This window comes from Mobula hypostoma, chromosome 13 (assembly GCF_963921235.1).
Source record: "Mobula hypostoma chromosome 13, sMobHyp1.1, whole genome shotgun sequence".
NCBI lineage: Eukaryota > Metazoa > Chordata > Chondrichthyes > Myliobatiformes > Myliobatidae > Mobula > Mobula hypostoma.
In genome coordinates this window covers 9,450,428-9,474,074 of record NC_086109.1, presented here as the reverse complement: position 1 = coordinate 9,474,074, position 23,647 = coordinate 9,450,428, and the positions used below count along the sequence as shown (strand labels likewise).

The following is a 23,647-nucleotide window of genomic DNA, read 5'->3' as shown; positions in this document are numbered from 1 at the left end:
CGCTCTCAAGCTAATGACATCTTTCCTAGAGCAGGTTGACCAAAACTGAACACAATAAAACATTGAACATTACAGCACAGTACAGGCCTGTCTAAGATTTCTCAGATCCATGTCCCTATCTTTCTTAAATGTCCCTAATGTGGCTGCCTCTTCCAGCACCCCTGGCAGGGCATTCCATGTACCCAGCAATCTCTGCATAACAAGGACTTTGAGATCCCTCTGTTCCTCCACACTGCTAAGAATCCAGCCATTCACCCTGTATTCTGCCTTCAAGATGAGCTTTATTTGTCACATGTACATCAGAACATCAAAACATGCTGTGAAGTATCCCTTCAAACTTTTCAAGATTAAACTCCATCTGCCACTTGCCAGCCCAGCCCTGTCAATCTCCCATTGCAACCTAGGACAGCCTTCTACACAATCCACACCACCACTAACCTTTGTATCATCTGCAGACTTATTAACCCACCCTTTCTCTTCCTCTTCCAATATAATGTATCATTGAAAAATCATGGACTGTACATCAGCCAGGACACGAATATCAGGTGTTTTTTTACAATGCTTTAATAGTATTTATTGTTCAATATTATCTTTACAAGAAAAGTAGTTTAACAGATTATTACAGCTAGAAGATGTGCCAGTGACGAGATAAATTCTAGCTAGCAAGGAAGACCATGTCTGAAGAACAACAGAAAAGTGTCTGAGTGAAAGAGTTCCAATCATTCAATCAAGGGAGATCATTGGTGCCATTAAGGAATTATCTGAAGTCCTTCTCTGGGCCCAGAAACTTTGAAGGCAAGTTGGACACAAGCGTCTCAGACAGCTTTAGCAAATCCCATTCTGTTATTCCCTCTGTCGTAAATGGAATAGAACTCTCTCAGGAAGACGTCACCCAAGATCCAGAATGGTCCATTGTTGGTGGGAGCAGGCAGATAGGTTGACTCAAATGCAGGATAACAATAGTTATAGTTCTACAAAATGAGAAGACAGACACTCATTAACAACACACACAAAATGGTGGAGAAACCCCAGGTCAGGCAGCATTTACAGAGGGAAATAAACAGTCGATGCTTCTGGCCCAGGCTGGAAAGTAAGGAGTCAGAGGCCAGAATAAGGTGGTGGGGGAAGGGGTGAATGAGTACAAGTTGGTAGGTGATAGGCGAGGGGAAGGTGGCTGAATGGGGGAGGGCAGATGAGGTGAGAATCTGGGAGAAGATAGGTGGAAGAGGTAAAGGTCTGAAGAAGAAGGAATCTGATGGGAGAGGAGAATAAACCGAGAGAAAAAGGGAAGGAGGGGGAACCAGAGGGAGGTGATGGACAGGTGATGAGAAGAGAAGGGGTGAGAGGGGAGCCAGAATGGGGAATGGAAAAAGAGACAAAGGGGATGGAAGGGGTTGAAATTACTGTAAGTTAGAGAAATTGATGTTCAAGCTGTCAGGTTGGAGATCAGCAACACGGAATATGAGGTATGGCTCCTTCAACCTGAGAGTGACCTCATCATGGCAGTAGAGGACCGACATGTCAGAATGGGAATAGGAAGTTGAATTGAAATGGGTGGCCAATGGGAAATCCCGCCTTTGTGGCGGACAGCGCCAAGGCGCTCAATGCTTATTAGACTCGGGGCTGACCTCAAAGATTTATTAACCATCTAAGATAAAGTACTGACAGGTGCTTGGGCATATGATGGAAAAGCTGTGGACTTCTAGAGATACACACCCAACGTTGGAAGCTGGGATTTAGCAGGTTAGGTTTATCAACTAGACCAGGCTTCCCAACCTGGAGTCCACAGACCCCTCGGTTAACGGTAGGAGTCCATGGCATTAAAAAGGTTGGGAACCCTTGGACTAGAGTAAAATTGTTGGGATTGGGTATTCTAAAGGCATAGTTGACTGAAATGTTGCAGAAATGCTTTTAGCTGGTATCTTCCATCTTTACAATTGGAGTCGTCCATGGTGGTAAAATCAAGGAGGAGGCTCCAGGCAAAAAGAGATCCCAGCGAGACCTCAGCGGTGGAGCTGGTGGAAGATGCTGACACATCACAATGGCAGTGAAGGTGAAGGAAGTCTGAGGCATTGAAGTGTCCCCAGTTGGCTTACATCACACGTCACTGGACCCTGACTCTGACCTGGCGAAGACTGCGTGTGGCGGCTGCCCGCGTTAAACAAAATCAAGCTCAGGGGCTCTCCTTGAAGGGAATCCACGCTAACAACCTGGGATTAAGCGCCATGGTGATCAGAGGGTGGGGAAGGTCTGTAGGCCCCTCAGAATATGTGGATTCTGGATCAGCCTGAAGGCCAACCAAACGACAACCCCTTAAGGTTAGGGGTTCCCAACCTGGGATGCATGGACTCCTCAGTTAGCAGTACGAGTCCATGGCATAAAAAATACTGGGAACATCAAACTCAACTTCAGTGATTGCACTGCTACTATTGAGCTGGCAGTAAAAATTGTAAAGATTTACAAAAATTAGATCAAAGGTGACTTTCTAAGAAGGACAGAAGGCCAGGAATTTGCATGGAGATACTGATTATATTGTACCTTGTATTCTATCTTATACCTTTTCAGGACTTTTTCCTCCCCAAAGGCAAAAGGCTGGAAACTGAGGCCTCATTACGCGTGCGCTGCATACAAAGTACTCACTATACATACCCTCCTGATGTAGGCTGAGGCAGGGATGGTAAATTTCACTCCATTGATCACAAATGTCAGCGAAGGCATGCTTGAGATGTAGTTACAGTTGACTATGTACTATTAAAGAAGGAAACAAGAGTTATGCCATGTGCAGCTTAAAAAGGAAATATCGAAAAACCCTCGTACAATACAAATTCACAGATAACCCGCTTCACACAGCTCCACTTGCAATGGTCAGAAAGAATCTAAGGAGTATCTCTAAAAATGATGAACTCTGATGGAGACAATTGGAAAAACTATTTCCTATGGTTGAAGACTCAATCCATGATCCTTACTAAGAATTAATCAGAATTAGAGTCACTGACATACATCGTGAGATTTGTTGTTTTGGGGCCATGGTACGGGTGATCACATAAAATAAACTGCAAGTTACAATGAGAAATATTTACAGTGGATTCTGTTTACTTGGTCATTGGTAATTGGAGCAGCAGCTTATCTAGGACAACTCCTAAAGAACAAAAATTAATTGGGAAAAAAGCTGGGATTCCCTTCATTTATTTGGGATATTATGCCGCTTAAACGGGACAGGAGACATTGGCTGAGCAGTTTCTAACTAGCGTCAGTCACGTACACTTGCGTGGCTGTTAGACACTGCACCTTGCTTAGGGTGAAGAGTTTTTAAATAGAGTCAGATGTGTGTGTGTTTAAAAAGCAGTGATTTTAGTCACTGAGAGTTGTAAGAAGCGGTAAAAACTGGCTGACTGTAGTTTCAATCATTCAGGCTAGAAACAGCCTAGAGTGAAAATGAACCAAAGGGGAGAACTTCACCCATTTTACTGTATGTCATATAAATACATAATTTGTTAAATAGTAGTTTGTCCTTTTTAGTAATATCTTTTTAACTACTTCCATGGAACTGTGGGTAACTATGGGAGAAGATGGCAGCACGCCTGCGTGTGCGCAGCCCTCCGGTGAAAAATGATATCGTATCTGTTAAATAGGGGCCGTGGACAATTCTGATTTGATGGAGACAGACGTGAAAGCACAGAGGAACATCTAGAGAAATTTCTGAAACGCCTGTTCGCTGCTGTCGTTACTGTGTGGTCGGGAATCTTTCGGAGGGTAGGCCTCAAAATCCCCGGCCTTGCCTACTGTTGGCGACCGAGAAGGGGGTCGAATCATTTGGACAGAGATGGCGCCCAGTACTCGGTGTCGGAGAGCTGATCAGAGCTCGAAGTTTTCGGGTGACTCAGAGTCGGATTGTGGTTGGCGTGGCAAGGAGAGTTTTTCTTCCTTCTCCCGTCTGCGTGAGATGTGGGACATTTTGAGAAACTTTGAACTTTACTGTGCTCATGGACTTCTTCATCAAGTTATGGTATTGTTACACTGTTTGTAACTACATGTTATAATTATGTGGTTTTGTCAGTTCTTTCAGTCTTGGTCTGTCCTGTGTTTTGTGATATCACACCGGAGAAAATAATGTATCATTTCTTAATGCATGCATTACTAAATGACAATAAAAGAGGACTGCGTGTCTTCATAATCATAATTGGGGCAGCCGTTTATTTGGGCCAAAATTTACTGGTCCCAATGTGTTGCATTTAACCAGAATCCACTACATCAAAAAATAAATAAATTAAGCAAGTGATTCTAAATGGGAGCAACAACAGTGAGGTTCTGTTCATGGGTTGAGTCACTGTCCACACAGAGATCTAGTGGCAGAGAAGCTGATGAATGGAAAGGATTAAGAGACCTCCCTTCACCCAGGCACTTAACTGGTAGACACACACATGGCTGTTGACCTCTCTGCTGAGGGAAAGAGGTTTGTCCATGCAGCTTCTTTGAAATTTTATTCATCTCAACCTCCACAGCTTGAAAGAAAACAAACCTCACTCTTCCAATCAGCCTAATGATCCAGTGTTAATTATGATCCAGTGATTTGAAATTCTGCCATATTTTAAGGTAACTGGCTCTATATCAAGGAAGATTACAAGAAATTCAATGGTGAAGGATCAGTTTTGTTCACCATATATTAGGAAATTGCCATGATATGCAACAAAAACTAATTTCTAAAGTAAGTACATGTTCAGCACAGCATTGTGGGCCGAAGGGCCTGTATTGTGCTGTAGGTTTTCTATGTTTCTAAAAACAACATTCAACAATTCTGAAGAATAAAAAAATTATATATAAAAAATAAAATGGATATGCAATAAAATGTGCATAAAAACAAATACCAGCGTGTATTTTCGATGTAAACACCATTATAAAAAGTGGTTTCAAGTGTTTACAGTGAAGAAGCAAGCATCTTCACTAAACTGATAGGAGGTAACTGTATCAGTGTGTTCATCAATTTTATTTAGGACCTTTAAAACAATGACAGAGATCGATATACTCTACAATCAGATGCCATCAGGCCTAAGTCCAGGGATGTTGTTCAACACAGTTTCATGGTGATAATTATAAAGTATCAGTGCTGGGGCAAGTTTCAGAATTTACGTCGACTAATAATTGCGGCAGCTGCTTACCTCTCCATTTGCGTTCTGTTGTGCACCGAGGTAGTACATCAGTTCCGCTAAGTCGTGACCTGGCATGGTGAGCAATGATGTCCCAGTGTCGACCATAGCCTGGCACCCTCCGGAACAGAAGGCAGACTGGCCATTGAGAAGCACACTGAATAACAGAATTAAATTAAGTTTATTTCATTGTTGTTAAAATATTGGTTTATGACCAGGATTTTACAGAACAAAAATCAATACTTTTGTGATTTACAGTACTGTGCAAAAATCTAAGGCACATATATAGTTTATAGCTAGGGTGCTTAAGACTTATATATACTCATGTATACATACACTTACTGTACTTCACTTCTTTTTCCTCTATTATTATGAATTGTATTGTACTGCTGCCGCAAAGACGACAAATTTGGCGACACATGCTGGTGATATTAAACCTGATTCTGAATGAATGTCAAAGTGAAACTAAAATTTATTATCAAAGTACGTATATATTACCTTGAACTGTACTGGTCATTGACACAAGTGGCACAGTCCAGTGTCTGTTTTGATGCTGAAAGGGAGTCTACCTTTATTTTTCACAAGTACATCAAAACATGCAGTAAATGCAAGATACGGTGATATTTGATGTTTCAATGTACATGTGACAAATAAAATATCTTTAAATTAGCCATAATGGAAAGGTAGAGCAGACAATGGGCTGAATAGTCTAATTCTGCAACAAAGCCTTATGGCTGTTGGGTATTCGAAAGCCCTTTGGAAATGATGCACGTACCTTTGTATGGGGATGAGCCAGTAGAGTTCCTGAAGAACGGGCACCCAGACAATCTCGCCAGTGTACTTGGTGGTATCGATCCCACCGAACGTCACCTCTCCGCCATTCTGACTGTTGGGAACGCTGGGACGAGGGTGGGGGGGGGAAAGAAAACAGCTGCGTTAACACTAACAATCTGCGTCTCAGCAACTTCCCCTCAGCCAGCTTTAGAGATAGGAGTGCGATCGCTGGAGCTGAGTATGATGTTCTCCTGGTGGGTTGTCTGTTGGTGGGTCCTCAGGTGGAGGAGCTACTTATCCAGGTGGATTCGCTTAATGGAGAATGCCCGTGCGTGACTTTGCTCAACATGGGGAGGCTGACGCACAGGCAGCCACTACCCGGTCCTTGACAGATCAGGATCAAGGTCCAGTGGTATGGAATGCAAGATGACGGGGGACCCTTCACTGACGCAACCTTGCTCCATTCACTGCCGTTCTGCTGTGCCATCATCTTCCACCAGCTTCTCTGCTGGGGTCTTGGTTGAACTCTTTGTCCAGAACCTCCCCCTTCACCTTACCGCCATGGGTGACCCTGTCGGGAGCTAAGTACCAGACAGCTAAACTCCAGACGCCATCACCCTGAGGACCTCCAGAGTCTCCACAACATCTTCTAACAGGTACTTAGATCTACAGCGTAGCAACAGGCCCTACCGGCCCAATGAACCAGGCGTAAGAGAACATTTCGGGAGTGCAATGTTATGTGTTTCACTGGAACGGGGCTGCACGAGGACATACCCGATGAAAACTTCTCCATGGACGGCTTCCAGACAGTTCGGGCTGACCGGAAGTGCATTGAGAGTGGTAAGCGTAAAGGAGTTGGGTGCTTACTGTTCTGGTTAACAATGGATGGTGCAATCCGGGTCATATTACGATCGAGGAACATGTTTGTAGACTGGATATTGAACTTTTTACTGTTGGACTTCGGTCATATTCCACCGAGATACAAGACTGGGCGGCACGGGAGGTCGTTCCTGCCTGTGGCCATCGAACTTGCAGCTCTTCCCGTGGAGGGTCAGACACCCTGAGCCAATAGACTGGTCCTAGACTTAATTTCCATCTGGCATAGTTTGCATTTTGTTGTTTGATTGTTTGTGGTTTTTGTATTGCTATATTTATGCTCTATTCTTGGTTGGTGCGGCTGTAACGAAACCCAATTTCCCTTGGGATCAATAAAGTATATCTATCTATCTATCTATTTACACCCACGTGACCAATTAACCTACTAACCCGTGTGTCTGTGGAGTGTGGGAGGAAACTGAAACACCCACACAGGCATGGTGAGAACGTGCAAACTCCGCGCTGACAGCGATGGGAATTGAACTCAGGTCACTGGTGCTGTGATAGTGTTACGCTACCAACCACCTCTTCTTTCTGACTGAAACCCCAGTCCCGCCATCCCACCGCGTGCTGTCCCACATCTGGGGGGGGGGGGTGAAATACACTTCAATTCTGTATCAGGGTGGCACAAAGCGGTGCGGTTAGTGTAACACTTTTACAGCCCCACGACGCAGGTTCATTCCCACCACTGTCTTTAAGGAGTTTCTATCTTCTCCCCGTGACCGCTTGGGTTTCCTTCAGGTGCTCTGTTTGCTCTCACGTTCCAAAGGCGTACCTGCAAGTAGGTTAATTAGGTACATGGGTGTAATTGGGTGACGAGGGGCTCAATAGGCCAGAAGGGCTTTTTACTGTGTTGTATCTCGAAATAAAAATAAAATAAAACAAAGGTCAGTGGTTTAACTATAAAAAGTTTCATCCTTGTTTTTAATGACAACACAAACTCGTGATACCCAGATGAGGCTATTTTATACATCTATCCAATCACCCCTCATCCGCCTTCGCTCCAGGAAGTAGTGGCTCAGCCTACCCAATCTCTCCCTGTAACCAGAGTCCCCAAATCCAGGTGACGTCTTGGTGAACCTTCGAATCTTCACTGGAATGTCGATGGTGGTTGAAGGAGCCTCACAGCCATATTCTCTGGAGTGAGTAGGGTGAGTAATGAATGCCTGCATTTTCTAGTGATTCCCACGTCCCAAAACATGAATGAAGAAAAAAACCTTCATAATTATAAGATTCTCTATTAGGTTGCCCCTCAGTCATTGTACTAGAAGCCAGAACAGTACAGCACAAGAACCAAGCCATTAAGCCCACAATATCTTTGCTGAACACAGTGTCATATTAAACCAACTTTCTTCTGAATGTATCTTCCAAGAGGACCACAAATTTATCGTAGGGTTTGGAGGCTTGTGTGCCTCAGTGACCCAGAGAGCTATGCTGGCTGGAGTCAGGGCATTATGCTTTGGCTCTGAGTAGGGTCACCCATGCCAAACAGGTCAAAGGGCTGGGGCCAGACTAAGAGTGGCCCACCGGTTCTCCAGGTTTGGTGGTTCAGCCCACGGCTAACAACCTTGACTAGTGAAACAAAACTTACGTAAACAGCAATGAAGAATCCTCCTGTGTCTGAAAGCAACGGTATTCCAGAGTTTCCACCCTGGACTTGTGTGACTGACAGTAGTGGAAACCGAGAGGAAGCTACCAACATGATGAAGGAAGCCCTGAACACCGCTGGAGATGGAGGACCTTCATTGCTGCCCCAAACACCAGTGGTGTAACGGGTAGTAAGTTCTGTCTGTATGCAAGCTTTAAACCACGTGCCATTCGAACACCACTGTCACATCTGTTTCCACCACTACCCTAATCCAGGGACCCACCAGTCCTATGTAATAAGAGCTTGCCCCTGACATTCCCCTTAAACTTAACCCCTCTCACCTTAAATACAAGTCCTTTAGTATTGACGCAAACAAAAAAAAAAGTCCTGACGAAGGGTCTCGGCCTGAAACGTCGACTGCGCCTCTTCCTATAGATACTGCCTGGCCTGCTGCGTTCACCAGCAACTTTGATGTATGTTCCTTTAGTATTGACGTTTGTTTATTTATTTATTGAGATACAGCACTGAATAGGCTCTTTCAGCCATGCCCACCAATCCCCCGATGTAATCACAGCCTAATCACAGGACAATTTACAATGACCAATTGACCTACCAACCAGCACATCTTTGTGGGAGGAAACCAGAGCACCCGGAGGAAACCCACACAGCCACAGGGAGAACATACAGCAGCAGGATTTGAACCTGGGTTGCCTGTACTGTAAAGCATTGTGCTAACCACTACACTACCATGCCGTTCTGGGAAAAAAAGAGATTCAAAAGAAGAGAGGCCAGTGTAAGACCCCATTGGTCGAGCAGTGACAGCTCTTTTTTTTTAAATATGGAACGCTTCACGAATTTGCGTGTCATCCTTGCGCAGGGGCCATGCTAATCTTCTCTGTATCGTTCCAATTTTAGTATATGTGCTGCCGAAGCGAGCACGACAGCTCTTGATACGCTGTTAACATTTCGGTGGGACACACTGCACGCTCACCTGCCCAGGTACACGGAGAACAAAGGCTCCGACACCAGACGGTCACGCAGCATGCCATCGAACACGGGTGTGGCGCCTCCTGCTGAGAGTGCTGGGTAGGAGAGACCGAGGATTCCATCAAACTGGGCGTAATAGAAAGCGGATCCAGGTTCATTCACACTGAGGCCAAACTCCTGGTTTGGGATGTTAAGTCCAGCAACCTTGGGGAAAGAGAGAGAGAGAACGAACAAGACATTGTCACTATCAGCTTGCAAGGAGGGTGAGACTGAGTTACCATCAGGGAGGAGGTTCAGGAGCTTAAAGATGAACACTCTACCTTTTAGGAACAGGTTTATCAGATTTCTGAATGGTCCGTGAACGCTATCTTGCTATTTTTTTATTTTTATTAATATTTTCATCTCTTTTATTGCACTTCCATCACAAATTTTATGACCCATGTTAGTGATAATACGCCTGATTTTCCATTCTAACAGGCCCTTTGTGCCGAACTATTACTCTGCCTATTCCCATCGACCTGCACCTGGACCATTTGCTGTGGGATCCCATGCACAAATTGGTTAGAAATAGTCGTGTGTCATTCAATCAAACACAGGACAGTAGGGCACAGGAGCAGGCCCATCCTCATGCCTTTGAGGCACACCCAGCAATCCTCCAATTTAATCACAGCCTAATCACAGGATAATTTACAATAACCAATTAACCTACCAACCAGTACATCTTCGTGGAAGGAAACCGGAGGAAACCCACACAATCACAGGGAGAACATACCAACTTATTTTGTGTTTACATACAAACTCTTTACAGAGCAGTGGTGGGAATCGAACCCGGGTCGCCTGTACTGTAAATCGTTGTGCTAACCACTAACCTACCGTGCCGCCCTGGGAAAAACAGATTCAAGAGAAGAGAGGCAGTGTAAAAACCTATCAGTCAAGCGGTGACAGCTCTGTCAACACCATGACAAATTGAAACTAAATCTCATCAACCTTGTACCTGATCCATATCAACACACACACACACACACACACAAAATGCTGGAGGAACTCAGCACGTCAGGCAGCATCTATGGAGTGGGAATAAACAGCCAATGTTTCAGTCTGAAACCCTTCATCAGGACTGGAAAGGAAGGGGGGCAGAAACCCAGAGTAAGAAGATGGGGGGGTGGGGGGAGGAGTACAAACTGGCAGGTGATAGGTGAGGCCAGGTGAGAAGGAAGGTAGGTGGGTAGTAGGGGAGGTGTGGGTGAAGTTAGAAGCTGGGAGATGACAGGTGTAAGAGGTAAGGGTCTGAAGAAGAAAGAATCTGACAGGAGAATCCATGGGAGAAAGGGAAGGAGGAGGGGCACCAGAGGGAGGTGATGGGCAGGTAAGGAGAAGAGAAAGGGTAAGAGGTCAGCCAGAATGAGGAATGGAAAAAAAAGAGGAGGAGGGGTAGAAATTACTGGAAGTTTAAGAAATTGGTGTTCATGCTGCCCCTGTACATTCTCGTGCCTTGTTTAAACACCTCAAACTCTTAAGATCATATCTGCCTTCACCACTACCCCAGCAACTTGATCCAGACACCTGCCACTCTGTTTCAAAAACCTGTCCCATGCAGCTTCTTTAAACTTTTCCCCTTTCACCTGATGCTTTTACTCTGGGGAAAGGATTCTGATGGTCTACCCTATCTATCCTCTCATAATCTTAACTTCTATCATGCCTCTCCTCAGCGTCTGACAGCCCAGAGAAAACATCCAAAATTTGTCCAAACTCTCGTTATGGCTCATACCCCCAAATCCAGATAGCCTCCTAGTAAACCTCTTCAACACTCTTTCCAAAGCCTCCATGTCCTTCCTATAATGGGACATCCAATTACTGATTGTGAAATTAGAAAGGAAAACTTTTCTCAAAACACCGGCCCTATCATTTGGCCTCTGCATTGGCATCACTTTCTCTGTAGCCGTTACACTTCATTCTGCATTCTGCCAGGACCACAAGACTCAAAAACAGTTTCTTTCCACAAGCAGTAAGGCTGATCCACACCACCACCCACTAACTGGAGAAACAATTATTTCATTCTCCTTTACACTGCCATCATCAGGGAGCCCCCACCATCCAGGCCACGCTCTCTTCTCGCTGCTGCCATCAGGAAGAAGGTACAGGAGCCTCAGCACCCACACCACCAGGTTCAGGGAGAGTTATTGCCCTCCTGAAACAGGGGAGATACCTTCACTCAACTACACTTGCCCCATCATCTAAATGTTCCTACAACTAATGGACTCACTTTCAAGGACTTTTCATCTCATGTTCTTGATATTTATTGGGTTTTTTTTGTATTGGCACAGTTTGTTGTCTTTTGCACAATGGTTGGACGCCCAAGTTTGGCAGTCTTTCACTGATTCTGTTATAGTTATTATTCCATGGATTTATTGAGCTAGCCTGCAAGAAAATGAATCTCAAGGTTGTATACAGTGACATATATGTACTTTCAATGTTGGCGCGTGGCCAAGTGGTTAAGGTGTTCGTCTAGTGATTTGAAGGTTGCTAGTTCGAACCTGGGCTGAGGCAGCGTGTGTGTCCTTGAGCAAGGCACTTAATCACACAGTGCTCTGCGGCGATACCAGTGCCAAGCTGTACGGGTCCTAATGCCCTTCCCTTGGACAACATCGGTGTCGTGGAGAGGGGAGATTTGCAGCATGGGCAAGTGCTGGTCTTCCATACAACCTTGCCCAGGCCTGCGCCCTGGAGAGTGAAGACTTTCCAGGCACAGATCCATGGTCTCATGAGACTAGCAGATGCCTATAATATGTACTTTGATAATAAATTTACTTTTAACTTGAAATTACATTACACTATCTTGCATCTTATTATTTTATCTTGTTCTATCTCAGTGCTCTGTGTACTGATCAGATCTGTATGAACGGTATGCAAGACAAGCTCTTCATTGTATCTCAGTACATGTGACAATAATAGACCAATATCAACTCCATTAGGACACCAAAACAATGTGCTAGCTACTGTCTCAGTTGTCATTTCAATGGTACCATGATAATATTCTGTATAATCCCATAAGCAATCTCTCTGCCACAACCAAAATAGGCCTCCTGTCCCATGATCCTGTCATATCCCTTTTGCCAATCAACTGTCCAGCTCTTGGCTCCATCCCTCCCCCTCCTGTCTTCAATCATTACAGATCTCCCCCTCCCCCTCCCACTTTCAAATCTCTTGCTAGCTCTTCCTTCAGTTAGTCCTGACGAAGGGTCTCAGCCTGAAACGTCGACTGTACCTCTTCCTAGAGATGCTGCCTGGCCTGCTGCGCTCACCAGCAACTTTTATGTGTTTTGCTCAAAATAGCTCAACACTGATTGCCCAATTATTTCATCTCTATTTGTGGGATTCAAGAATTCAAGATTGGTTAAAGTCATTTCTGGTACACAAGTGTAAAGGAGAATGAGATACTGTAATTGTTACTTTGGATCTAATGCAGCACAAAAAAAAACACAGTAAGAACACAATAATAATAAAAAACACAATAATTACACATATACAAGACAGCTTATATACTGTACATAGAATGATTGTCCATGAAATGATGCTAGGCACAGGAGTGACTGTACATAAGGTGACTGACAGCAAATGATAAAATAGAGGTGGCTGGAGGTGTGGTGGGGTGGAGGGGTTGATCAGCCTTACTGCTTGGGGAAAGTAACTGTTTTGGAGCATGGTGGTCCTGGCGTGGATACTCCTGCATGGTGGGAGTGGGACAAACAGTCCATGAGCAGGGTGGGTGGGATCCGCCATGATATTGCTGGCCTTTTTCAGGTGCCTTTCTGTATAAATATCCTTGAAGGCAGATAGGCTGGTGCTGCTGGTGTGTTGGGCAGTTTTGACTGCCCGCACAATATGGATAGAACAGCGCACTTTAATAACTGCAGGTTGCTTGGGGATGCCCAAGTTCCATTAAAAGACAGATATCTGTTTAATGACACCGTACAATACTTACATTAACTGTGTCATAGCCAAAATATCCACTCAAGCTTCCAGAGCCATAGTGTATGGAAAATCCTTGTTGGCTGGCCGTGAATGTGGAGGAACCCTGTGGATTGAACCTTGCGTGATTCACTGGAGAGAATGAATGAATCAGGTTACATTAAAGTCAATAAGATCACGAACAAAGGAGCAGAATTAGGCCATTCGGCCTATCGAGTTCACTCCGCCATTTGATCATGGCTGAAGCATTTTCCCCCTCCACCCCCGTTCTTCCCGTAACCTTTTACACCTTGACTAATTAACAACGGGGCAAGAGAGTAGCATAACATTTAGCACAATGCTTTACAACTCCAACCATCAGCAATCCGGGTTCAATTCCTGCTGCTGTCTGTAAGTAGTTTGTACATTCTCCCTGTGACCGCGTAGGTTTCCTCCGGGTGCTCCGGTTTCCTCCCACATTCCAAAGGCATTCGGGTTAGGGTTAGTGAATTGTGGGCATGTTATGTTGGTGCCGGAAGCGTGACAAGACTTAGGGGTTGCCCAGCAAAATCCTCACTAATTCCATTAGACATAAACAACATATTTCACTGTATATTTTGATGTTTCACTGTACGTGACAAAAATAAAACTATTCTTTAGAAAGATCATTATCATTAAACCTATCAACCTCTGCTTTAAATCTAACTTGGCTTCCATTTCCACCTTTAGCAATGAATTCCACATATTCACCACCCTCTGGGTAAAGAAATTGCTGCTCATTTCTCTTCTACAGAGACATCCTTCTATTCTGAGGCTGTGCCCTCTAGTCCCAGACTCTCCCACTATAAAAAGCACCCTCTCCATATCCATTCAATCTGGGCCTTTCAATGTTCATAGGTTTCAATGAGATCCCCCCTTCATTCTTCTAAACTCCAGCGAGTACATTAGCAAGAACTAATGTCGTCACAACTGGGATCCATAAGACCATAAGATATAGGACCAGAATTAAGCCATTCAGCCCATTGAATTTTCTCCACTATTCGATCATGGCTGATTTATTTTCCTATCAACCCCGACTCCTGCCTTCTCCCCATAACCTTTGACACCCTTAATAATCAAGAATCTATCGACCTCTGCTGTAAAATTACCAAAGGACTTGGCCTCCACAACAGTCTATGGCAATGAACTCCACAGATTATTCACCGTCTGGCTAAAGAACTTCCTCCTCATCTTTGTTTTAAAGGGACGACCTTTTACTCTGAGGCTGTGCCCTCTGGTATTGAATTGAAATGAATTGACTTTATTGCTTACAGGCTTCACATACATGAGGAGTAAAACTCTTTATGTTACGTCTCCGTCTAAATGTGCAATGTGCAATCATAGTAATTTATAATCATTTGTAACAAATAAAAGTCCGGGACTCTACCCATCATTGGAAACATCCAGTCATGATGTTGCTAAAGACACAGCAGGAGCGATAATGTGAGATCTCGCCAGCTTCAGCAAGTTATACTCACAGCATGGTGAACTGCGACAGTAGACGGATGGAACCCAGAGATTTGATGAGCCTGTATCAAACAGAACTTCAAAGCTTTGAGGTGGGGTCCCAATAGTAATAGGTCCATAGTAGGAATTCTAGTGCAGGAGAGAGGATGGAAATTAAAAATTTATCATTATTATCGTGCTCGACTTTTTTTTGCCAAAACATCATAAGTTTATGGTCAAGTCATTAAGAACAATTTGCAAGTATAAGGTCTGAGATGAGAAGAGCTACATGTTTCAATGTACATGTGGTAAATAACTGAACATGAATCTGAACCTGAAGTGATAGAGGCGGGCACAACTACAATATTTAAAGAACATTTGGAGAGGTACATGGATAGGAAAGCTTGAGAGGGATATGGGCCAGTTGTGGGACTAACTCATTTAGGCACCTTGGTCAGCATGGAGGAGTTGGGCTGAAGGGCCTGTTTCTGTGTTGTATAACTAATGACATTTATCAGTGCCATTAGAGTATAAGACCATAAGACATACTGTCTGAGCAGAATTTGGCCATTCAGCCCATCAAGTCTGCTCTGCCATCCCATCATGGCTGATTTATTATCTCTCTCAATCCCATTCTCCTGCCTTTACTAATCAAGAACCTATCAACCTCTGTTTTAAATATGCTCAATGACTTGGCCTCCACTGCCATCTGTGGCAACAACTTCCACAGATTCACTATCCTCTGGTTGAAGAAATACCTCCTCATCTCTGAACTAGATTGACATCCTTCTATTCTGAGGCTGTTCATTCTGGTCCTAGACTCCCCCACTATAGGAAACATCCCCTCCATGTCAACACTACATTGGCCTTTCAATATTCCATAGGTTTCAATCAGATCCAACCCCCTCCCTGCCTTCTTCTAAACTCCAGCGAGTACAGGCCCAGAGCGCCATCAAACGCTCCAGTGGCCCTGACCTCACACATCATGAAGACCCTAGAGAGGCTGGTCCTGGCTCATGTCCAACCCCTGGTCAGATCGGCCCTTGATCTCCTGTGGTGTGTACTGGCGTCAGCAATGTTGTCATCTACCTGCTGAATAGAACCTACTCCCACTTGGGTAAGAAGGGTAGCACTGTAGGTATCATGTTTTATGAGTTCTCAAGTGCCTCCAATACCATACAGCCCTCATTGCTGGGGGAGAAGCTCCATTCAATGCTGGTCGGCACTTGCATTGTATCCTGGATAATATGACGATCACGGTTTGTGCGTCTTCACAGCTGTGTGTCACTCATGGCTATAAGCAGCACCGGGGCCCCACAGGGGACTGTAAAGGCTCCCTCCCTGTTAATCCTGTATATCTCGGACTTTAGATACAACACCGAGTCATGTTATCTGCAGAAATTCTCTGATAACTCAACAATAGTTGGGTGTATAAAGGGAGGATGGGAGGATGATGGAGGATTTTGTCAAAAGCTGCAGCTCAGCATTTGTAAGGCAAAGGAGATGGTAACGGACTTTAGGAGGCCTAAGCCTGCACTGCTCCCTGTTACCATTGATGATGAGGACGTAGATGTGGTGAGGACCTACAAGTAACCAGGGGTGCACTTGGAAGAGAAACTTGAATGGTGCACCAACACAGAGGCTGTGTACAAGAAAGACCGGAGTCAGCTCTATTTCCTAATGGAGTATGCGGGCCTTTCCTTCACATGATCTACCAGTCTGCTCTCACCAGTACAATCTTCTACACGAGGGGGGTGCTGGGGCAATGACATCAACATGGGTGATGCCAACAGGCTCAATAAACTGATTAGAAAGATTGGCTCTGTTATAAGCGTCAAACTGGACACACTGGAGAATCCTGGCAATTCTGGACAATGTTTCTCACCCTCTGCATGCGAGGAGCACTTCTAGTAATAGACTAAGACAACTGTGCAGCTCCAAAGAGCGCTATATGAGGTCATTCTTATCCTCGGCCATTAGGCTCTTAATGAGTCAACCTGTAACCAGGGAAGTGATGATTCCCTCCTGTTAAACTGTTAGAGGTAACTTTTTTTATTCTTTCTACTTCTCTTCTAATATTTACATATCTGTGCACTTGAAATGCTACTGTGACACTGTAATTTCCTTTGGAATCAATAAAATATCTATGTCTTAGTAACGAGAGAGGTCAGAGGAGAATGGCCAAACTGGTTCAAGCTGACAGGAAGGTGACAGTAATTCAGATAATTCAGTGTTACAACAGTTTTGTGCAGAAGAGAATCTCTGAATACACAACACATCAAACCTTGAAGTGGATGGACTACAGCAGCAGAAGACAATGAACGTACACTCAGTGGCCACTTTATTAGGTACAGGAGAAAAACCAACTACGATGAAATGGCAGAGTTGATGGGCTGAATGGCCCAATTCAGCTCCTATATGTTATGTTCTTATTAAAGTAAGCTTCCTTTCCACTTACATCCAGGAAATTCAGCAATGGTTCATCTACAACCTCCAACTGGTATCCAGGGAAGAGGTGTCGGTATTTCATGGCTGGGTCCCACTTATGGGTTTCCAGGAAATGTTTCAGCTCCCCGCGCTCCCTCAGGACCTCACGGACAGACTTGCATCTGTACAAAGGCACTCTGTAATGATAGAGAAAAACAGATTCGCAAAAACTTAGGCAGTGTCTGTTTTATAATCCGTAATCATGAATTGCGGCATTGTAACGCACACAAAATGCTGGAGGAACTCAGCAGGTCAGGCAGCGCCCAGTTAGAGGAATAAAGAGTCAATGTTTCAGACTGGCATCTTTCATCAGGCGTCCTCTGGGTCGATGAAGGGTTCAAACGAAAATATATTCTGGCTCCAGTGAAATCAAATGGTGCAAGTGTCACCTCAAAAAATATTCATGCAGTTGATTCATAGTACATCGAACCTAGAACAGTACAGACCCTTCAGCCCACAAATGTTGTGCTGTCCCTTTAACCTACTCTAACCCTGCGCTCCATTTGTCTATCATCCATGTGCCTATCTAAGAGTCTCTTAATTTCCCTTAATATACTTGCATCCTATAATATACCTGACATTCCCCCCCCCATATTTTATTCCAATCAACTTAAAGTTATGCCCCCTCACGTTAGCAATTTCTGCCCTGGGACAGTCTCTCATGGCGACTCATTCTGAACTAAATTTACATGGCATCCCAAAACTAAACTTCTATTCTACATTTCCATTATTATCTTCAAAAGAATCACCACTGAAAGACTGGAGGGCTTCAAGAGCTCATCTGGCGTGTGTTCGTCCATCGTCGATGTCGATGAGGAGCTCGACACAATTATGATGGTGTCAAGACTAACGCGTGATTTGGATTTAAGTGAGGGAGAGTTGAGGAGCTCATTTAATGACAATTGTAATAATCTATTGCCGATCTAAACGTCTCTTAAAAGTCCCTAATGTATCTGCCTCTACCACCACCTCAGGCAGCGCATTCCAGGTACTTACCAATCGCTGTGTGAAAATAACTTGCCCCTCACATCTCTTTTGAAATTACCCCCTCACCTTAAATGCATGCCCTCTAGTATCAGATATTTCAAACCCTTGGAAAAAGGTATTACCTGTCTACTATGTCTACGTTTCTCAAAATATTATAAACCTCTATCTGTTCGCCCCTCAACCTCCGCCACTCCAGAGAAAACAACCCAAGTTTGACAACTTCCTGTTATAGCACATGCTCTCTAATCCAGGCAGCATCCTTGTAAACCTCTTCAAAGCCTCAACATCCTTCTTATATTGAGGCAATAGAAATGTATGCAATCCTCCAGTTGTGGTTTAACTAAAGTTTTATAAAGCTGCAGCATATTTTCTGACTTTTGATCCAGTGCCTCGACTAATAAAGGCAAGCATGCTATATGCCTCCCTAACCACATATCCCTGTGTAGCCACTTTAAGGGACATATGAACTTGGACCCCAAGATCCCTCTTGCCCTTAACAGCATTATGTCTCTTTACATTTGATCTACCAAGATGCGACACTTAACATGGCTGTTCATTTCTGGCAAAGAAGTTTCCGAAGTTCCTCACAGAGTTCCAGTCTATCCCCATACACCATCTTTGCAAAGCGAATCACCAAGGCAATTAGGACAGTCCAAAAATTGTCTTGGCGAGGTCCTTTGCAAAGAATGCAAATCCCCTGTGCAAGGTAGAAGAAGGGTTGGTGGACCATGGATTATTGCAGATATCTACCCAAGGTTAACCCTATACTCCTCAGTCTCTCTCCTCTCGTTGGATACTCATGTAATGCTTTAGATTGATTTACCTAAGCAGCACAGCCCAAACCAGTTAGTGATATCTCTGGTAGCATGTAGGAATGAGATCCAACACTTTAGACCATAGCAGCAGAATTAGGCTATTTCAGCTTATCAAGTTTGCTCCACCATTTGATCATGGCTGATTTATTTTCCCTCTCAAACCCATTCTCCTCGTAACCTTTGAGGCCCTTACTAATCAAGAACCTATCAACCTCCACTTTAAAAGTGGGCCAAGTGTACCGTTCGTGGCAATGAATTCCACAAATTCACCACCTTCTGCCTAAAGGGACATCCTTCTATTGTGCTGCTATGCCCTTTGGTCCCAGACTCTCCCACTATTGGAAACATCCTCTCCACATGCCACTCTATCTAGGCCTTTCAATATTCGGTAGGTTGCAATGCTCAAGTTCAAGTTTATTGTCATCTGACTGTACATGTATACAACCAAACGAAACAATGTTCTTCCAGACCACAGTGCACCCATAAAACATACATCACACAGCACATGAAACAAAATATTACCATAAGTAAGTTAATAAAATATAATTCAAAGTGTGCGGCACAGGGTAACAGTAAACAGCTTGCTGTCCTGGTGACAAGATGTCAGTGGTGACAGGTTATTTATTAGTCTCACAGCCTAAGGGAAGAAGCTGTTACCCAGTCTGGCAGTCCTAGTCCTGATACCTCTGTATGTCCTTCCTGATGGTAGTGGGTCATAGGGATTGGGCTTTGACTCCTTCATCTGCAACACTCCCAGTAAAATGTCATAAATGGAGGGGGGAGCTCCTGATGATCTTCTCAACAGTTTGTACCATCAATGTGATCCCCCTTTCATTCTTCTCCAGTGAGTACAGGACTAGCGCCATCAAATGCTCCTCATACATTAACCTTTTCATTGCCATGTGATCCCCCTTTCATTCTTCTCCAGTGAGTACAGGACTAGCGCCATCAAATGCTCCTCATACATTAACCTTTTCATTGCCAAGATGGTCCAACGGTCAAGAAGGCGGTCTCTGCAAGTGTCGTGGAACGTGTAGAGCAGGACAAGACACAGAAGATGTCCTGGTCATCCACTGCGCCTAGTCCCATCTCCAGCCGTCTAGACTCTGTCTTGCCAGTGGATTCAGATGGGAATTGGGAAGAGAGAGTGAGGCTGACGCTGTGCAACTCTCCCTCACTTAAATCCAAATCACGCGCTAGTCTCGACACCGTCATAATGGTGTCGAGGTCCTCATCGACGTCAACAATGGACGAACAACAACATTGCCAAGATCATCCTTAGAAACTTCCTCTGGATCCTTTCTTAGATATGAGACCCAGAACTGCTTGTAACACTCCAAATGTGGGTTGACCAACACCTTTCAAATCCTCAGCATTGCTTCCTTGTTTTTATATTCTGGTTCTCTTGAAATGAATGCTAGCATTACATTTACCTTCCCTACCATTGACTCGATCTGTAAGTTAACCTTTAGGGAGTCCTGCATGAGGACTCCCAAGTCCTCTGATTTCTGAATTCGCTCCCTGTTTAGAAAATAGTCTATACCTTTACTCCTTCTACCAAAGTACATGACCATACACTTCCCTACACTGTATTCCATCTGTCACTTCTTTGCCCATTCTCCTTATCCGTCCAAGTCCTTCTGAGACTCCCTGCCTCCTCAGCATTACCTGATCTCAATTTATCTTTGCACCTATCGCAAATTTGGCAACAGATCCATCAATTCTGTCACCCTGCTATTGGCCCCTTCCAATCAACTTTGGCCAGCTCCTCTCTCATTCCTCTGTAGTTATCTTTACTCAAATGTAATACCAATATATCTGACTTTTCCTTATTGTAACTTATGGTAATTTTTATGTCTTGCATTGTACTGCTGACAAGAAATAACAGGTTTCACATGTCAGTGACAATAAACCTGCTTCTGAGTAGTTAGATGTTACAACTCTAAGGCACAGGAGGCAAAGTCATCTATATCAAACATCATCTCTCAATTTCTCTCTCCACAGATGCTGCCTGACCTGCTGGGCATTTCCAGAGGAACACACACAAAATGCTAGAGGAACTCAGCAAATCTGGTAGCATCTATGGAAGGGAATAGTCAACATTTCAGGCTGAGATCCTTCAACAGGATTGGAAAGGAAGTATTCCCAGTATTTTCTGTTTTTATTATGAGCAGATGGCAAGACTGGTGTTCAATACAGATGTTATCAAATAGGATACAACTTCCTTCACCCAAACTGAAACAAGATTTTGTGAGATCCATTTTCCTGAACACACACTTGCACATTTTGATTCCCCATCTTTAATTCTACAGTATGAATAGCAATTTGGGTGTTGGGAGCAGCACCGTAACGTGGTACTTAGCCTAATGCTACTACAGCGCCAGTGACCCAGGTTCAATTCTATAACTGTCTGAAAGGAGTTTGTACGTTATCCCTGACTGTATGTGCTATCACGAGAGGCTGGTTAGACTTGGGTTGTTTCCTCTGGAGCATCGGAGGCTGAGGGGAGATCTTTTAGGGGTTTACAAGATTATAAGAGGCATAGATTGAGAGTATCTGTTTCCCAGGGTTGAAATCTCTAATACCAGAGGGTATACATTGAAAGTGAGAGGGGATGGGTTCAAAGGGGAATGTGAGGGGTAAGTTTTTTCACGCAGAGAGTCATGAGTACCTGGAATGCACTACCCGGTATAGTGGCAGAGGCAAATACATTAAAGGCTTTTAAGAGAGGTTTGGATAGGCACATGGATGTAAGGAAGATGGAGGGATATGGATATGGTGTAGGTAGGAGGGATTAGTGTTTGAGTGTTTTTGATTTGTTTTTGACTAGTTCGGCACAACATTGTGGGCCAAATAGCCCAGTCCTGTGCTGTACTCTTCTGTGTTCCATGCGTGGTTTTCTCCCACAAAGACGAAAGGGGTAGTAGGTTAATTGATCACATGGGTGGCAGGAGATCGTTGGGGCAGAAGGGCCTATTACCATGCTGTGTCTCTAAATAACTGAGGATAAATTAAAATAACCCTTTTGTCTGTCTATGGCTGAAGGCTGATTTATACTTGTGCGTACTAGTTTACGCCATAGCCTACGCAAGTGGGTTACACCGTTGTGAGCATTTATACTTGTGCGTTGGTGTGTCTGCGTCACTCTGCAATTCACTGCCAAAGCGCTAGTTGGCGGTGGGATTTCTATGCCACTCTGTTGAGTTTCTTCGTGTTGAAACTCAACAAGAAGAAACAAACTTCAAACAATGGTGACTGAAACTGAAAGAAGGTGAATTTTCTGTGCTTGTCCGGCCACTGAGAGACATGGACAAGGAAATGCATTTCAAATATTTTTGGATGTCAGCAGGTAGATTTGACAATTTGGTTCATCGTCTCTAACCATTTATTTCGCATCAGTGTACGCACAGTATACTCAGAGACTGGCAATCACCATTCGAGTTTTAGCTTTAGGTGGAAGTCAACAGGCTGTAGCAGCTAGCTACAAACTGGCGTCAAGCACAGGGTCCTCCATAATTTCGGAGGTCTGTAAAGCTTTATGGAAAGCATTGCAGCCAGAGTTCCTTCCATGCCCTTCAGTCGCCCAATTGCAGCGTAGGAGGAAATGCAATGCTACCTAGCAGACCAACCACAGTTGTTGTGGTCTGCATCGCCGCGACGTGTAGTTACATTCTTGGAGAGGTGCGCGTCAGGCTACGGTGTATGGTACAGCATAGGGTACGGTGTAGGGTACGCGGCTACGCCGTACCTACGGTGTCGATTTGACACACAAGTATAAATTGGCCTTAATACGTGAACGCCCTTGAAACCAGCTATCAGGCAGAATTACATAGTACCTCTTCCTCCTTTGAAAACAAGAACTAATACATACTCTGGAAAAACGGAAAATGCTGGAAAGTTATTTAACTTTTTAGGGACTTACTTGTGCAGACCCTCAGAGAGCTGGATGCAAATGAAAGCAAAGATTAACCACTTCATTCTGCGCCTTGTTGTGGCCCTTCGCAACGATTCAGTCAGCAAAGGTCCGCACAGTTCCTCGGAATGTGCCGGAGATCGGAGCAAGTTGAGCGTTTTTATATTTGTGATTAAACAGGTGGTGAGGGTCATTTTATCGCTAAATGTAAATTTAATTCTATTGTTCAATACAAACAAAATAATCTTAATATACTTCTTTAACCTTGATTAAAACTTCACAGTCATTTGAAAACAAACCAACTTCTGATAACTGTATCAGCACACTAAAAATATGCCTTGATACTTTTGTTATCTAGAGATACATCACAGTAACAGGTCCTTCTGGCCCACGGAGCTCGTGCCACCCAATTACACTCATTCTATATCAAAGAATTGAGATTATTCCATAGAGCAAATAATTGTGTTGATTTAATATAATCACATTAATGTACTTCAGTAGCACCCTTCACAATCATGAGATACCCCAGAGCGCATTAGAGATAAGAGCAATTTCATTAGGGCATTCTCTGAGGTCACAACAAGGCTAAAGCAAGTTCCCACATAATACAATAAATGATCTGGCGATGTATTCAATCTTTGCT

The 23,647-nt window shown here is 44.1% G+C and overlaps 1 protein-coding gene and 1 non-coding gene across 2 annotated transcripts; both read right to left on the bottom strand.

Annotated features, from left to right (window-relative positions):
* Positions 1 to 787: 787 nt before the first annotated feature.
* LOC134355409 (gastricsin-like) lies at positions 788 to 23,069 on the bottom strand. Its single transcript, XM_063065257.1, has 9 exons — positions 23,014 to 23,069; positions 17,261 to 17,426; positions 14,835 to 14,952; positions 13,352 to 13,470; positions 9,374 to 9,573; positions 5,920 to 6,042; positions 5,157 to 5,301; positions 2,650 to 2,748; positions 788 to 971 (listed from the first exon to the last, which is right to left on the bottom strand). The coding sequence occupies exons 1-9, from the start codon at positions 23,067 to 23,069 to the stop codon at positions 816 to 818; spliced, it is 1,182 nt and encodes a 393-aa protein (XP_062921327.1). The 3' UTR covers positions 788 to 815.
* LOC134356027 (U6 spliceosomal RNA) lies at positions 9,215 to 9,321 on the bottom strand. Its single transcript, XR_010020266.1, has one exon. It is a non-coding gene; the product is annotated as a U6 spliceosomal RNA (small nuclear RNA).
* Positions 23,070 to 23,647: the final 578 nt, after the last annotated feature.

Bases quoted from the DNA above. Each gene is read 5' to 3' on its own strand.
- LOC134355409 (XM_063065257.1), bottom strand. From the start codon at position 23,069: ATGAAGTGGTTAATCTTTGCTTTCATTTGCATCCAGCTCTCTGAGGGT. The intron at 9,574-13,351 runs GTAAGTATTGTA...TCTTTCCCCAAG, and splicing joins TTGGCTATGACACAGTTAAT to GTTGCTGGACTTAACATCCC. The intron at 972-2,649 runs GTATGTATAGTG...CTCATTTTGTAG, and splicing joins CCTCAGCCTACATCAGGAGG to AACTATAACTATTGTTATCC.